The 17,518-nt window shown below is 41.3% G+C and overlaps 1 protein-coding gene across 2 annotated transcripts in view; it reads right to left on the bottom strand.

Moving 5' to 3' along the window:
* The window catches only part of MRPS27 (mitochondrial ribosomal protein S27), a 101,071-nt gene that overhangs the window by 72,128 nt on the left and 11,425 nt on the right, over window positions 1-17,518 (bottom strand). Inside the window, exons 3-4 of one of the 2 annotated variants that reach the window (XM_043887456.1) lie at window positions 3,190-3,260; window positions 1,138-1,196 (exon numbers count right to left, since the gene is read on the bottom strand). The exons of the other annotated variant lie outside the window; for it this stretch is intronic. Coding sequence (XP_043743391.1) covers window positions 1,138-1,196; window positions 3,190-3,260 — 130 coding nt within the window. The remainder of the gene's footprint in view (window positions 1-1,137; window positions 1,197-3,189; window positions 3,261-17,518) is intronic. 2 annotated transcript variants of the gene reach the window in all.

The following is a 17,518-nucleotide window of genomic DNA, read 5'->3' as shown; positions in this document are numbered from 1 at the left end:
GACGGTTAGGGAGTCTGGGATGGACAGGTACACACTGCTATATTTAAAATGGATAACCAACAAGGATATACTGTATAGCACATGGAACTCTGCTCAATGTTATGTGCAGCCTGGATGGGAGGGGAGTTTGGGGGAGAAAGGATAAATGCATATGTACAGCTGAGGCCCTCTGCTGCTCATCTGAAACTATCGCAACACTGCTAATCAGCTATACCCCAATATAAAATAAAGTTTAAAATTAAAAAAAAGAAAGAAAATAAGTGCTGAATGGGGCTTAAAAAGTGTATTTCCAGCTAAATAAAAAAGGGAGAGAAGAGATAGACAGACATGTTTTTCTCTCCTATCAGAGTAACAAAAATCCAGTAGTATGAAAATACCTCTGGGCAAGCTTTGGCAAAAGTTACTGAAACTAAATATGTATGTATGTCAATACATATGTATCATTGCATCTACATATGTATATTAAATATACATACTTATGAGAACTGTGTGCAAAATTACTTACGTAAAAGATTATTAATGGTTGTGTTGTACATGATACAAAAAGTAAAAACAACACAAAGGCCCTACAGTAGGGAACTGATTTAAATAACATATTCAGGACTTCCCTGGTAGTATAGCGGATAAGAATCCACCTGCCAGTGTAAAGGTTACAAGTTCATTCTGGTCCAGGAAAATTCCACATGCCTCAGAGCAACTACGCCCGTGAGCCACGACTAGCAAAGCCTGCACACTCTAGGGCCCCACAAGCCACAAGGACTGAGCCCACAGGCTGTAATTACTGAAGCCTGCATGCCTAGAGCCTGTGCTCCACAACAAGAGAAGTCATCACAATGAGAAGCCTGCACACCAGAATAAAGAGTAGCCCTCACTCACCACAACTAAAAAAGCCTAAACACAGCAATGAAGATCAAACACAACCAAAAGTAAATAAATAACATAACATATTTATAGTAAGGAATATGATGCAGTTATAAAAAAAAACGACTAAGCTCTCTACACACCGATATGGAAAGATCGCCAAAGCACAAACTTTAAAAGCCAGATACTGAACATTATATACAGTACTAATGATCTTTCACTATTAAAAAGGGATGTGAAACAAGAATATACAGTCAAATGAAATGAAAAACTTACTTGTAAAGGTAATACTCTGCATGGTCTATCTCTTCTCGAGATGAAATGTTGTCCACAAACTGAAAGACGGAAAAAGGTATTGAGCCTAAGTCACATACTGACCTTAAAAATTAACCAGTCATTTTATTAGGACAGGGTTCACGTAGTGTGGCCCCATCCTTCATACCACTTCATGCTAACACCAACAAAGAATCTACAATGGCCTCTCTTTTTCTATACGTAGAACAACTTTGGTTAGAAAAACTGAAAACTGAACACGAACCCCGCTCCAAACAAGAAAGGGTTCTTCTTACTCTATAATTAGTCACTGATATTTTCCTTTATCTTTAAATCTTGATACTTTCTTTGTTTTCCAAGCTCCAAATACATGGAAACACAACAGTTCAGAAGATGAAGACTCTAATGGCTGAAAAAACATGACCCAAAAGAGGAAAATCTAAATTTAGAGAACTTGATCTTATATCCATTTTTCCTATCTGATTTGGTCTGCTACGGACCAGTCAGCTTGCTACTGTTTACCAACCAAGTCTCCTTTTGACCCACAAAATAACCCCAGTGTGTTCCTTAACTCTAAACCTGAGAAACAGAAAAGACTCTTCTGGCGATGAATTCTACTCTAAACTAAAGACTCAGAGGCAAAAAGGATGAAGTAGGAAATAATGGATGTAGTGAATAAAGTTAAGACTTCAGGAGGATGGAGAGGAGAGTAGAGGGGAGACTTCTGGGTCCTCTTTGGAGGACTTAATAGATTCGATTTAGAAATCTTATTAAGGGGCAGATAAAATATGGTTCAAACACAGGACCCAAGATTGAAAACTAGTTCTCCTGACTGCATGCTGTGTGGCATAAACAGATGACACAGTCTCTCTGGAACTTAGTTGCTCATCTGCATAAACAGGATAAAGGCACCTGAACTGAAGAGTATGAAGCTCCAACCAACAAGAAAATGTATGTGAAAGCTCTTACATCAAAATTCTTTAAACTTTGAAGTGCTGCCTAAACAAACACCAGGCATTATGGCTACAGAGATTTTACCCATCATATAAGGGATGAACCAGCAGTCTTTCAGCTCCTCTCCAATATGAAAATTACTAGGTTATGAGCAAGCTGAACAGTTTGATATTTTCCCACTAAAAGCAGAAAAAAAGCACTGAGACTAAAAGGGATGATGGTTTATTTATTTTTCCTCTCCTGGATTTAACAGTCTTTTCAATTTTATGGTGCCATTAATTACTACAAAGAGTTTTCACAACTAAGATCTCAATTTAGCATCACATAAGCCTTGTGAGGAAGATACTACTATCTCCATACTGAATGAGGAAATTGAGAGAGGGCCCAGTTGCCCAATGTCACAAAGGAATTTCATGAAGACAAGATGAGGTCTATTTCTGGGAGGCAACAGAAAAGAACTCTGATGCCACAGAGATCTGGGTTTAAAGCCCAATTTTTCCACCTATGAACTATGTAAAATTGGGAAAGCCATCAACCATTCTGAGTCTTACATGTAAAACGGAGATAACAAGGCTTATCTCATATGGCTGCTATGAGAATAATGAGATAACGTTAAGAAACCAGTACAGCAGCTGGCCTAGAAGCTCATCAGTAATGGTCAATGGATCAATTTCTATTCTTGATTCCTAGTCTAAGATTATTCTCCCATCTAATGCTCTGTAGCAGCCTAAAATTAAGTCTTTTACAGACTTTCTCAACTACCAAAGTTACTTCTAATATTAACAAGTGAATACTACCACTTTGAAAAGTATATCAACTTTGAAAAAAATGATGGCATCATATCACATCCTGGAAAATTAAGTTAGATAAACAACACTGATCACTGACATCAGAGTCTAATAAATTTATTACCTTTTGTTCCTGTCAAAGAAATTTACTACTTCATCATAAAATATCTATTAGTAATTATAAAAACATATGATACTCTGGAAAACTATTTCCTATAAAAGATGGTCTTTATTTACACAGCCTCATCTATATGAATAGTCTTTCTTGCTTTCTTTCTCCTTCTTCCTTGAAAATATAAGTAAGTTTTCTTACCCGTGATATTGTTAAAGAACTAACAGGCAGCTTTCTCTCATATGTTTTATCCATCAAAGATGCTAGATCAGCTGTGAAAACAAAGAAGCAAAAAGAACCTTGTTAACTATACATATTTCTAAAGAAAAATCTAACAGACGCAACTCCTGCCAGGTGGCTGTCAACATTATGAAGTCAGTATTAAAAGGGATGCTCTTTTAAAAAATTATTAATAAATTAAACAGAATAGAGAAATACTAGTATAATTTTTTTAAAGTATTTACTTGATTGGAGAAAGGATTGTTTTAAAAACCCCAGCACAGATTTAGCTTTTTAAAAATGGACCTGTAAAATATCTCTGGAAGAAGACACAAGAAAGTGTTATTATTGACAGACTCCAGGGAAAGGAATTAGATGGTAGTGGCCAAGAAAAGGAGATTCTTTAATGCTTATACATTTGTTCCTTCTGCATTTTGAACCAGATAAACAAACTGATATTAGCTGTTCAAAAATGTTTTCAGTTGGAACTTATGAAATGACTTTTACACATCCCTTGGACAAATCAGACGGCAAGGCACTGTGGCTACAATGAGTGATTTTCAGCCTCAACTATTCCTATTCTGGATCCTTTTACCAGAACATCCATACACATACTTGGTATTCCTAAGATTACACTGTTATCTCAGAGTCCAAAAAGATCTAGAATAACAGGCAACACAGTCTCCAAAATAATTACTTCATGCCTGCTCACTGCTTCTAGAACTTACAGTCCGTGTGCTCCGTCCCCTCCTCTCCCTCTCAGCCCACGGCTTGTGCCTTACTTCCCTACGTATAAAACAGAAGCCATCGTGGGCACCCTATCCTATCAGGTCTACCAGGCTACCAGCATCTGTGTCCACAGACTCTGCCTCCATTTTTTTTCTTTTCCTAAACAAAGGATGTAGTCCATTAAACAAACAAAACCAAAAACGGCAAACATTCCCCGTGGCGCCTCCTCCCGCCCGCCCCTTCGCGGCCCTGCTTCCAGGAGCCTCCCCAGCGCCACTGTCGCCACTTCCCTAGTGCCAGCCTCCCTCGGGCCCACTGGAGTCAGACTGGTTTCCTCACTGCCGACACCAAAGTCCACCTCCACTTCGTTAAATCCAGTGGTTAATTCTTCATCCTCATCTTACCTCACCTTCTCTGACAATAGCTGACCATTCTGTCCTTCATGAAACGTTCTTTTTCTCTTTCCTGGGTTCCTTTGCAGGATCTCCTCCTCTTGACTTCTTGATGCTGACGTGCCCTGAGGAGCAGACTCCACCATCTGCTCGCTCCGTGGGTATCTCATTCTCTCCCTCCACATAGCTTTAATCATCATCTACAGACTACTGACTGAACACATATATGCCGACCCTGACTTCTGCCTGTAACTCCAGACTTTTACTTCCAACTGCATAGGTGACATTTCCGTGTGGTATCTTAACATTGCTTGTCTTCTTAAATCTCCAACCTTCCACTCCAAACCTGCTTTCCTCCAAGCCTTTCCCATCTCGTTAAATGGCTGCGTGTTAACTGGCTTATTCAGGCCAAAAACTAAGGCATCACTGTTGATTCCACTCTTTTTCATGCTCTGTAACCATGTACCAGCAAATCATATAAGCGCTAGATCTGAAATTTACATGTGTCACCATTACCACAGCTAACCTCTCACCTCCTGAGTAGTCACCTTGACTACTGTCCCCACACCTACAACCTCATCTCCCCAGAGCAGTCTAACTGGGCCTCTTAAAAGATAAGTCAGATCCTGTTATTTTCTTGTCTCAGCCAGCCAACAGTTTCCTATCACACTTGGAATAAAATCCAGAGGGGCTTCCCTGGTGGCCCAGTGGCTAAGAGTCCATGCTCCCAATGGAGGGGGCCTGGGTTCAACCCCTGGTCAGGGAAATAGACCCACATGCTGCAACTCAGAGTGCACAAGCTACAACTAAAGATCCCACATGCTGCAACCAAAAAGATTCCAAGTGCCGCAAATAGGACCTGTCACAGCCAAACAAATGAATGTTAAAACAAAATAATAAAATAAAATCCAGAATATTTCCTATGATCTACAAATGCCCACACACACTGGTCTATGTTTGTTGGTGGTGGCTTTTTTTGGTTTGTTTTTTTCTGTCTTTTATACTTAGAAGTAAAAACCATGAAGGCTAGGACTTATAATTCACTGACATAGTCTCAGTTCCTGCAAGAGTTCTATGAAAGGCACTCAATGTATCTAAGTAAATAAATAAAAGGAATGAAGCAAGGGAGTAAGAAAGGGAGGAGAGAGAGGAAGAAAACAGAAGTAGTTATGCCCTGGTGCTCCATGGGACTGGTCTCAGCCCCACTGCAGACACCAAAATGCGCAGACACTCAAGCCCCGCAGCGGCTCTCTGCATCCGAGGGCTCACCCAGCGGCATCGTGTAAGCTGTGCTGAAGACAGTCCACACGGACGTGAACCCGCGCAGTTCAAACCCATGCTGTTCGAGTCAACTCTAAAACTTGGACTTTCAAGTATTTTTTTTCTCCCTGGTGAAAGAAATTAATATCAAGCAAAAAGGCACCAGGGAATCAATTGCTAAGTATTTGTTGAAGACCTATTGCTGTGCACTTAACCAATATTTTTCTCTTTTCTTCCCCTGGGGTAATGCTCTCAGTGACTCTAGCTACTAGGGGAAAGGAATTCTGCAAAACCTCTAACACCTGATATGATGTAAAAAGTTACTAATTTTTCTTATGACTATCTTAAAGGGGTTGATACCATGTGATTTAAAAATTTTAAAACACAAATACACACATACAAAGAAGTCCCTAAAACCTCTTCACACTAAGGCAAATTAATATTGTTAAATCTAACTGTTCACAGAATGACATTAAACAGCATTCCCAAGACACCAAATCTTTATGATCTCTTCATAATTCAAGGCTCTTATGTTGAGATGATAGGCAATATAAAGAATCAACTCCCTTTACTCAAAACTTAAATTTTAACCAAAAAAATGCAAGATTTGGATCTACTGGCCGAATTAAAATGAGCTCCATTTCTTCATGGGTTTCATATAATGCACAGTATGTAGCTAAACATTTGGACTGAGTTGGCTTCTATAGTGTAGAGTCAAGATTCCACTTTAATCTTTTACACCAAGATATCTTCAGTCAAGTGAAATCAACTGGGGCCTCAAAAAAGGCAACAGCTGTAGAGCCAGCATCTGATGAATAATATTTGCATACTATAAGTCAGAGAAAGGTTTACTGCTAAACAGAATATGCACCAATCACCTCACATGATAGCAGAGGCATGATGAATGAAGCAGAAAACCGCACCGAACAGGGATGGCCACAAAAGCTGGGGCAGCTGCGGCCTGCAGCGGGCCGGCGCCACAGGCTTCTGGACCGTGGGCTCGGCAGTCAGTCACACGTCACATCTCAGCGAGGGGCCATCAGATGCCCAGGTTTTATTCAAACGGCTGTGCCATAGAAGATGCCTTCCTGCCTGTCACTCATCTCCTTAGGAACACACACTGCAGTGGATGGTTGAGGTCAACAAAGACTCTAAAGGAAAATGGGCCTGAAATTTGAATCCTTCATTTAACAAAACTTAAACCTGTATAGACAATGGGGAAATATGTCCAGAAAACGAAGTGTATGTTTGTATGAAAATGTTCTTTTTGTTTGAAGGAAAAAAATCGCTGATAGTCTAAGGACATAAAGGATTTTATTGAGGACCCCCACACTATTCGAAGTATAATCCTGGTTAACCCTGAGAGGCTTTAAGACTTTAAAATGTCAGATTCCTAGGCTTCACACCCAGAGGGCAACTCTAATTTCATAGGTTTGAGGAGAGACCATGGAAATACAAATTTTCAAACAAAAGCCCCAGGAGATTGTGAGGTAGCCTGGCAAGCACTTAAGTAAGTTAGTTTGAGAGCTACCATGGAGGGAACACAAAACAAGTCTCGGATGTTGCCGCTAAGTTTGAAGATAGTATTAAACTAAATTTCATCTCAGCAATAAGGTGGACTGAATAGCTTTTAAAAAAAGTCTCCCTACAACAAAAATAAAACATCTAAATAAAATGTTTAGAAAAACTGTCAAACATATGACTGAGGTTTCAAGAAGATAGGTCTAATCATCAGAGGCAAGACGGAAGGACAAACCTTGCGTGTTTAAGGGACTACTGACGGCAGCGGTCATCTGAGAGCATCTGCCGGCCCCAGGGACACAGAGCTGCGGTTTCAATGACTTTCAGGGGACGGGACAGAACCAAGGCCTCTGTAAGGTGGGAAGCGGTTTCACAGATCATCAGGTAAAGCCAGGACTGCCTAGGGTTATACCTGCAGTGAAGGTGACCTGGAAAGTAATGGACTCCGCAAAGGGAAACAGCGAGGATGCCGTGACCCGGGGATTCTAAGCCACGAAGTCAGCCTCACATCTCTGAGGCCCTAACCCACACTTCCTCTGTCATACGAGATACACCAACTTGAGAACTGTGGTTTAAGCGGTTTAAAAAGTTAATTTTACTACACAAAATTATAGAAAATACATACTAATCTATGATAACAAAGAATACCAGCGGTTTCCTGGGAAGGTGGGCAGGAAGAGCAGAAAGGACTACAAAGGAGGAGGAGAGAATGTGGGGGCGGGGGTGACAAGCATGCTTATCATCCTGACGGTAGTGATGATTTCATGCTCAGACACACACATACATATGTCAAAACTCGTCAAAATGCACACTTTGAGTATGTGTGGTATATTCTATGTAAATAACATGTCGACAAAGTTGTAAAAAAGAAATTCAGTAAGTTAAAGAGCAGATTAGATACAAGTGAGGTGAGAACTACCAACCTGAAAGATCTAAAAGGAATTACAAGACAGAAGATTGCAGCAGAGATGAATAAAAACGAAAAGTATAAAAAAGGCATTAAGAGATATGGAAAATAGAATGTGCTGTGCTTAGTCACTCCACTGTGTCTGATTTGTGACCCCATGGACTGTAGCCCACCAGGCTCCTCTGTCCACGGGGATTCTCCAGGCAAGAATACTGGAGTGGGTTGAAATGCCCTCCTCCAGGGGATCTTCCCAACCCAGGAATCGAACCCGGGTCTCCCACATTACAGGCAGCTGCTTTACCATATGAGCCACCAGGCAAGCCCATGAATACTGGAGTGGGTAGCCTATCCCTTCTTCAGGGGATCTTCCTGGACCCAGGAATCGAACCAGGGTCTCCTACATTGCAGGCCCAGGGAAGCCCAGAAAATAGAATAGTAGGTCTAAAATATATTAACTTGAATTTCCAGAAGACATTGTTAATATAGAGAATAGGGAGAGTTGATACGTGATGAGCTAATAGCTAAGTTTTTTTTAGAACTGATAGAAATCATCTATTCTCAGATTCAGGAAACAAAAAATCTCAAGTCAACTAAGTAAAATTAAACCCACACCATGATACATTACACTTAAACTGAAAAATAAGAAGACTAAAAGTAGCCAGAAGGTAAAGAAAAGCAACTATACCAACAGTTGTTTTCTCACTAGAAACAAGAGAAAACAGTAGAATAACATGCTGGGAGTAAATACAATCAAAAGAGAATTACACATCTAACAAAACTATCTTTTAAGTTTAATGGAAAAATAAAGACATTTTCAAACAAAAACTGAATTTATTAGCAACGAGTATCACTAAAGGAAATTTTTACAAGTTGCGTTTTTTAGAAGACGTATTTTTGGAAGACGGAAAATGATCCTTTAAAAAAGACTTGAGATGCTAGAAAGAATGGTAAGTAAATAAAATTGATTCGGTCTGGGGGAAATTGTTTAAAATAATAATGTCTTATGTGTTTACATGTTTTAAAGGGCAAAACTTTAATATTAGACAGTATCATACAGTTGGGGGTTATGTGACTGGACTAAAGGACAGCAGAGTGTGATTAATCCTAGAATTTAAAGTAAGTAAGTATGCTAGAAGTTATGAAGCAATCCTCTAAAAGATGTAGAGTTAGAATGGTAAAATCTACCATTCTGAAAGAGCAGAAACAGAGGATATAATTTTTGGAGGGGGGAAATGTAAAAAACAAAAATACCACAACCAATTGAAAAGATAGGAAAAAAAGAATAAAGATGAGACAAATCACAAAATATGGCAGAAATAAGTCCAAATAAATCACTGATCATAAAATGACAATGTAAATGGACTAAACTTTCCAGTTACAAACATGACAATTGTCAGATCAGTTTTAAAAATACATAATCCAGCTATATAAATCATATGAACACATGAAGAGCTAAAAATATCTGTATGAAAAATGTACTAGGCAAAAAAGTGGTCAAAAGAAAGCTGGTGCAGCTATATTAATATCAGACACAACAGATTAAAGTAAAAGGCCTTCCTTTTTCAGGTTAGATGGTCATTACATAATGATCACAAACCCATTTTTCCAGGAAGATAATTTTAACATGGTGTACATCAGTAACACAGCTTCAAAGTGTATAAAATTCTGAGAAAAAAATGATAATCTTTTTAATGATCACAAAATCTATAGTAGCGATGTGCTAGGAAAGATGCCTCTTATAAAGCAGGGTAGTCTCTAGGTCAAAGTTGTGACAAGGAAGGTCTCTGAAGGAAAGATGGATCCTCTGTTGAACTCTGGGAGATTTAGGTGAGAAATTATTAGATGGTTTCAGTTTTTCATGATTTCTGTGTAACTTGTACATCATTGTTAACCATTCAGTCAATGTTAAGCTCTTTGAGGATGTAAGACCATCTGCATACCTTATCTAATTTATATAATTCTTAAAGAACTAGGTACAAGTTATTATTTTATTTCCTAAAAGAAGTGATCTGGAAAACACTGGCTGAAACTCTGTTTTTGTTTCCCACATTTAAAAAGAAAAATAGGGAGAGAGGACCATTTCCATGTATGGAAATAATAGAAGGAATTAGAAAAAATTAACCTAGGAACCATTCTGAATATAAATATTTAGATTTCCTTCTATTTGTCTGTCACCAGAAGCTATAAAATAATAAAGGAAAAACTGTGAAGGCAAGCTTTGTACACATAATACTAAGACTAAAGGAAGATGATGTACACAGGCCAGACCCACCTCTAGAATGGTCAACAGATGGTCATTATGAAATCTAGCGAATGAATCTATGTCACAGATATGCGAACAGGAAAGTAGGCCTCAGAAAATCTCCATCAAGCTCCAAGAGCAGGATTTGAAAAACTACTGCAACAAGCCAAAAAGCTCCACAGCTGAAATGACACAGAAAAACTAAACCTCAGCCAATTAGAGAAGTGTCTAGATAATGTGAGAGATGGTCACAGTGCTTGGTTTCAATCTGAATTCCGATCCCCCACCTTCCCGCCAAAAAAAACAACACGAAACAAAAAGTCAGTAACTAAAACTAAAACGTATCCCTTACTTTATAATTACTTATAAAATGAAAAAGTCAGAAATAAAATATTTAATTCAGTAGGGCTCAAGAACCTATTCAGTTTAAGTCACCCAGGCTCTTACCCCTGGCAGGATGATCAAGCGAACTTGTCGTGGAACCCAGGGACTTCCCCCAGGAGACCTGCCCTCCTAGCCACCCAGTTCCCCAGGATGATTTTCTCCTGAATTCTATTCACTGCAAGCCCCAGTCTGTGATTCAGCAGCTGCTAACTGGCTGATGCTGCTAACTTTCACTCTGTACACCTCCCCAGTAGACCTGCACAGCTAATGAAGAAATTTCAGAGACAAAGCTTTAATTCAGTGTTTATTTTAACCAAAGGGAAGCCCAGTACAGAAGCAGTCTAAAATGGAAATCTTCTGATCTGAGTTGGAAAGTTCAAGAACTACCAGGGCTTTACAGAGCCTAACCGGAGAGAACTAAGGCTCTTTCAATAAAAAATACAAACTGCAATGGATTAAAATGTCTGGAATACATAAGTCCATGAATTCATGCTATTAAAAAAAAAATTAAAACCCTCATTGATAACCTTATAGGATGGTAGGCAGTCAATTCATTATTTTCAAAGCTGCCTCTCCATACAAACTATAACTCTAGATAACTGCTCATGAAAAGAAATTCTTTAACAAAAAGTTTCTGCGTAATAAATGAGGAAGAAATTATAGAAATAAAAGAGCAACATTCTGCAGCTGCTAATAAAATAATGGATCTAAGCAATGTTCACAAATGGCCTTTAACATTAAAGTGATAGCCAAGTGCTGCGTGCCTCCTGACAGCAGTAAATGGCACTACTTATGGAGCACTCATGTCTAAAGAAAAAACAAAATACAAAAAATCTGATCAAGCTTTTCTCGCCAACTGCCAGTTTTATAAGGATGGTATATTAGATACTACCATAAGACTCTCTCTCCCGCGCGATGGGGTGCTCTTTTCTTCGCGTCTTTGGATCGACGTGCCCTCGTGCCTCGAAGATGGATTTTCCTGCTATTATCTAAATAAAATAGAGCTGTAACACTGATTTATCTAAGTGCTATAACACGGTCCATTCGAGACCTGAGAGCTATAACACGGTCTGTCCAAGACCCGAGAGCTGTGACCCGCCGAGGGGGCTTTAAGGTCCGTCACTCCGAATTTTTGTTGTGATGAGACAAAGAACCAAGGAGCATACACTTGCCTGACATCCATGGTGCCATGACTCAGATTTAACCTGGCTGAAAACAACCTCTGCGCAGAAGAGGCCAAGTGCAGCAGGAGCCCAACTCAGCGAAGCTCCTGCGGTAGAAGCGGAACGCGAAGAAAACCCAGCGCAGGAGAAGGCCCATCACACTGAAAACCGAAAGCCCATGCGGCTCAGCCTCAGATTCCAGAGGACCTCCCGTTAAGGTCAAGCTGCAACATGCAGTGCCAGTTCAACAAAGATATGAAACTACAGCCGACCACAGAAAATATCACTCACCCTTAGGTGGACACCACTACGAGGACTCTGAGGCTTGAGACTAGCAAGAGGGAGAGGCCCAATGCCCCTCGCCATCCCAGTTCAGCAGGAAGTAGCCAGAGAGACCTCGACGTCCCTATTCCCAAAGAATTGGGCCTCCCATCTCTTGAGGGGGGAATGTTAGGTAGTTAGAATAGGGAAAAGGAGTCCAGAATGGCAGTGGCTAAAAGACCTGGAAGGGAAAAGCCAGCGAATATAGAACAAAGGAAGGTCCGAGGAATGGGGTGAGAACCTCAGGTAAAACAAATAACACTCCTGGCTGGCCCAATTTACATAAGACAGGTCCAGGGACAGAGAAACATATAAAAAGAGAAACCAAAGTCCTCTTCTCTCTCTCTCTCTCTCTCCCACTCTATGGGGCACTCTTCTCTTCGCGTCTTTGGATCGAAGTGCCCTCATGCCTCAAAGATGGATTTTCCTGCCATTATCTAAATAAAATAGAGCTGTAACACTGAAAAAAAAAAATAAAAAAATACTACCATAAGGATGAAAATGGCAAATCTAGAATGTGGGAAACTACAAAAAACCCATTTTCTTCAAGAAATAGATGAAGAGAAACCTATAGATTAAAATCATGTCAACATATCACAACATATGGACCTTATCTGAAATCCATTTCAACAAACTATAAATTAAAAAGAATTAAAAAGTGTATAAGACATTTGAGGAAATGTGAACATTGAGTGAATATTTAATAATGTTAAGGAATTACTAATTTTTAGTAATGGTATGACTGATATTATAGTTATATATATTTTAAATCCTATTTTTATATCAAAATAAGTATAAAAAGATCAGATAACAAGAATTTGTGAAAAAGTAATCTGGTAAGGTGGTAGGGGCTTGATGAAACAAGACTGGCAGGGAACTGATAACCACTGACTCTGGGTGACACACCATGGGGGTTCATTATATACTATTCTCTCTGCTGCTGCCGCCAAGTCGCTTCAGTCATGTCCGACTCTGTGCGACCCCACAGACGGCAGCCCACCAGGCTCCTCCATCCCTGGGATTCTCCAGGTAAGAACACTGGAGTGGGTGCCATTTCCTCCTCCAATGCATGCATGCTAAATCGCTGCAGTCATGTCCGACTCTGTGCGACCCCATGGACAGCAGCCCACCAGGCTCCTCTGTCTATGGGATTCTCCAGGCAAGAATACTGGAGTGTGTTGCCATTTCCGTCTCCAACTATTCTCTCTACCTCTGCATGTTTCCATTAAAAGATTTAAAAAGAGTTAAGATAAGGGGGGACACATAACCAGCTGCATTGCCTGGACCTTATGTGCATAATCATTAAAAAATGTATCAGTATTAAGGAAATTTGAACACTGACTTGATATTTCATATTTAAATGATTATTAATACTATAGGTGCTATAACAGTATTAAAAATATCCTTATCTTTTAGAGGTATGTCTCAGACGGTAAAGCGTCTGCCTACAATGCAGGAGACCCGGGTTTGATCCCTGGGTGGGGAAGATCCTCTGAAGAAGGAAATGGAAACCCACTCCAGTATTTTTACCTGGAAAATCCCATGGACGGAGGAGCCTAGTAGGCTACAGTCCATGGGGTCGCAAAGAGTCAGACATGACTGACTTCACACTCACTCACTCACTGAAATATTAAAGCTCAACATTCAGAAAACTAAGATCATGGCATCTGGCCCCATCACTTCATGGGAAATAGATGGGGAAACAGTGGAAACAGTGGCTGACTTTATTTTCTTGGGCTCCAAAATCACTGCAGATGGTGATTGCAGCCATGAAATTAAAAGACGCTTACTCCTTCGAAGGAAAGTTATGACCAACCTAGACAGCACATATTAAAAAGCAGAGACATTACTTTGCCAACAAAGGTCCGTCTAGTCAAGGCTGTGGTTTTTCCAGTGGTCATGTATGGATGTGAGAGTTGGACCGTGAAGAAAGCTGAGCACCGAAGAATTGATGCTTTTGACCTGTGGTGTTGGAGAAGACTCTTCAGAGTCCTTTGGACTGCAAGGAGATCCAACCAGTCCATCCTAAAGGAGATCAGTCCTGGGTGTTCATTGGAAGGACTGATGCTGAAGCTGAAACTCCAATACTTTGGCCACCTGATGCAAACCGTTGACTCATTGGAAAAGACCCTGATGCAGGGAAAGATTGAAGGCAGGAGGAGAAGGGGACGACAGAGGATGAGATGGCTGGATGGCATCACCAACTCGATGGACATGAGTTTGAGTAATCTCCGGGAGTTGGTGATGGACAGGGAGGCCTGGCGTGCTGCGATTCATGGGGTCGCAAAGAGTCAGACACGACTGAGTGACTGAACTGAAATATTTATGGGTAAAATGATATATACTGTCTGAGACCTGTCTCAAAATCATCCAAAAGATCAGGATGGGGGAATAAGCAGACGTAGAGATGAAGTAGAGATTGGCCATGAGCTGGTTGAATAAAAGTGAAAAGATTCCTTATACCATTCACTCTACCTTTGTATGTTTTACATTTTCTATCATAAAATATTTTAAAAAGTAGTAACCTACGGCATTCATTAGAAGTCAGAATAATGGTTTGAAGAGGAGAATGCGAGCCACAATAAGGGCTTCCGGAGTGGTAAGAATGTTCTTTTACACAGGTTTATTCACTTTGTGATAATTCATCAATCTGTACATTACAAATTGTGCACTTTTCAAAATATATTATACTACAATCAAAAAATATTTTTTAAAAGCAAGAGATCCACTGCTTCAGTGCAAGAGAAGACAGTAAGGCAGAGTTGCAACTACTACAGCCATCACTAAGAAACCTATTTCTGAGCAGAAGGACAAAAGAATACTGTATGCATGAGTACTAAGTCGCTTAAGTCACGACCGACTCTGTAAGATCGTATGCACTGTAACGTGCCAGGCTCCTCTGTCCATGGGTTTCTCCAGGCAAGACTACGGAAGTTGGTTGCCTACCCTTCTCCAGAATAATGTATAGCCCTAAGCAGATGTTAGGATCTGGTCTCGTTTTCCTCAACTCTAAGGGAAATAGCAGCTACCTCAGCCGGCTGTTGAGAACACGACATGGAACAGTGCCCTGAAGTGCTCAGCGCAGAGCCGGGCACACACACTGAAGAGAAGGTGCCTTCTGACTCTGGTGTCAGAGGACCCGGCCTGCATGCCCCCAGACTACAGTACAGGTATACTGCACGCCTGCTTTTATTCTAGACCTCCACAATAATAAATTACTCTCACACGGGCAGCTGGACAGATCCCCATCATCCCTCACCCAAAGCTCTAACACAAAACCATTAATGAGACTGAACAGAGGCACCGCAGCTGCACGACGATTCGAGAGAATCCAGGTCTCCTCCGCCAGTATCTGTGGAAGCAAAATCACTTAAGATGAGGGAAGCCAAAGCCCCACACCCACACCCATGCATCTTCGCTCCCCGCCAGCGCGATCCCCTGCACCCCACTCCATGCCCTCCAATGGGGACGCGCGGAGTAAAAGCCTCATATCGCCCCCCGCGCCTTCCCCCAATCAGCGAGCCCGCACCAGAACGCAGCGCCCAATCAGACCGCTCCACATGCCGAGGGCAGCCCACCGCGCACGTCCGAAAGGAAACGCTTCCCAAAGGGCAGTGCCAAAACACCCGGCTCCACTGGCTTCTGGGGTCTCCGGAGGAGCCACACTGCCACCTACTGTCCGATCATGGGAATGCAGTCCCACATGCACCGCCTGATTCTCAGGGCCATAACCCAGCCAGAAGGCTCAAACACTGAATTTGGGAGCTTCCCTGGTGGCTCAGTGGTGAAAAATCCGCCTGCCAGTGCAGGACACCCGGGTTCAATCCCAGATCCTGGAAGACCCCACATGCTGCCGAGCAACTATGCCCCTGCGCCACAGCTACTGAGCCTGTGCTCTGGAGTCCCACCTGCCCGCAGCTACTGAAGTCTGCGCGCCAGGGTGCCGGGGCTCTGCAACGAGAGCCATCACAGTGAGAAGCCTGCGCGCCCCCTCAGCCAACTAGGGAGGGCCGCGTCCCACCCCCGCCCGCAACTAGAGGGGAGCCTAGGCAGCAAGGGGGACAGGCGTGGCCAAAGATAAATTTAAAAACAGAAAAAGAAACAGGGAAAACACGCAGTGATACCACATATGAACACAAGTTTTAATAATATTCTGTTACTCAGTAGGAAGAAAATATTGTCTGAGCCTTTTTCTTCCAAGCAGTTTGAGTTTCAAAACCTCATCTCACCTCACATCCTAAATAATTCCTTTCACATATTTCTGCGGCAGCTACTATATGTCAGAGTATGATCTGGGGCAGGCATTATCATCATCCCTGATAGGTACAGGAACCCAGTTAAGAGACATAGGTTCTGAAAGCTGGCAGAGATAGGCAAAACACCCAGACATTTTCACTTCAAGTGCACACTCTGGACCACGTCACACAAGGTAAAAAGTGCTGTAAGATACAGGATGAGGAAAAAAATCACTTCTGACTTGACAGGGCCTCAGGATGTACAGAAAGGATTGTTGGCAGGATAGTATTCAGTAATTGGTGGCTGGTATGTACTGCTTTTTTAAGTATATTAATCTTAACAGAGAGGAAACAGTTACCTCCGTGGGATATATATTCACTGGAGACTGTTATGCTTATTCTTTGCCAAAGAGCATCTGCTCACTCAAGAATCCATGACAGTATTTCCTAGGTTTGTCTCCGAATAACAGAGCTGATCCATACCAAAGCACCAAATATAATATAATGGCTGTTTCCTAATTTTCCCTCATACCTAGGAAAGTGTTAATAATAGCTTTTATGAAATTCTTCATCTTCATTTCTGTACTTCCACATATATGGCACATCAGAATAAGCTCTGCAATATAATTAACTGACCCCATGTTGCTTTCATCATTAGAATAGTGGTTCCCAAAAGGAGTACCAAAAGGCCCTCAAGGACATTTCAGAATACCTAGTGGTATTTTTTCTTTTTTGACTGTCAAAATGACTGTAGGGCATTATTGGTACTTACTGGGTAGAAGGGGCTTCCCTGCTGGATCAGCGGTAAAGAATCCACCTGCAATGGGGGAGGCCTGGGTTTGATCCCTGGGATGGGAAGATCCCCTGGAGAAGGGAACAGCTACCCACTCCAGTATTCTGGCCTGGAGAATTCCATGGACTGTATAGTACATGGGGTCGCAAAGAGTCAGACATGACTGAGCGACTTTCACTTTTCACTGGGTAGAAGTCAGAAATGATAACAGGCAGTACCGAGACTGACAGCCACAACAAAACACGGCCCTGCTGGGAGCCAGTGTGTTCAGTACAGAAGGGAGATACAAATACGGATGACAGGAAGGCAAGGAAGAACTCTGCAGAGATGAACTGAGGTTTCAGAATGAACTCATAATTTGTAA

Source organism: Cervus elaphus, chromosome 25, assembly GCF_910594005.1.
Source record: "Cervus elaphus chromosome 25, mCerEla1.1, whole genome shotgun sequence".
Lineage (NCBI taxonomy): Eukaryota > Metazoa > Chordata > Mammalia > Artiodactyla > Cervidae > Cervus > Cervus elaphus.
Note: the sequence above shows the minus strand (reverse complement) of the source record. Positions and strands in the feature narration are given on the sequence as shown.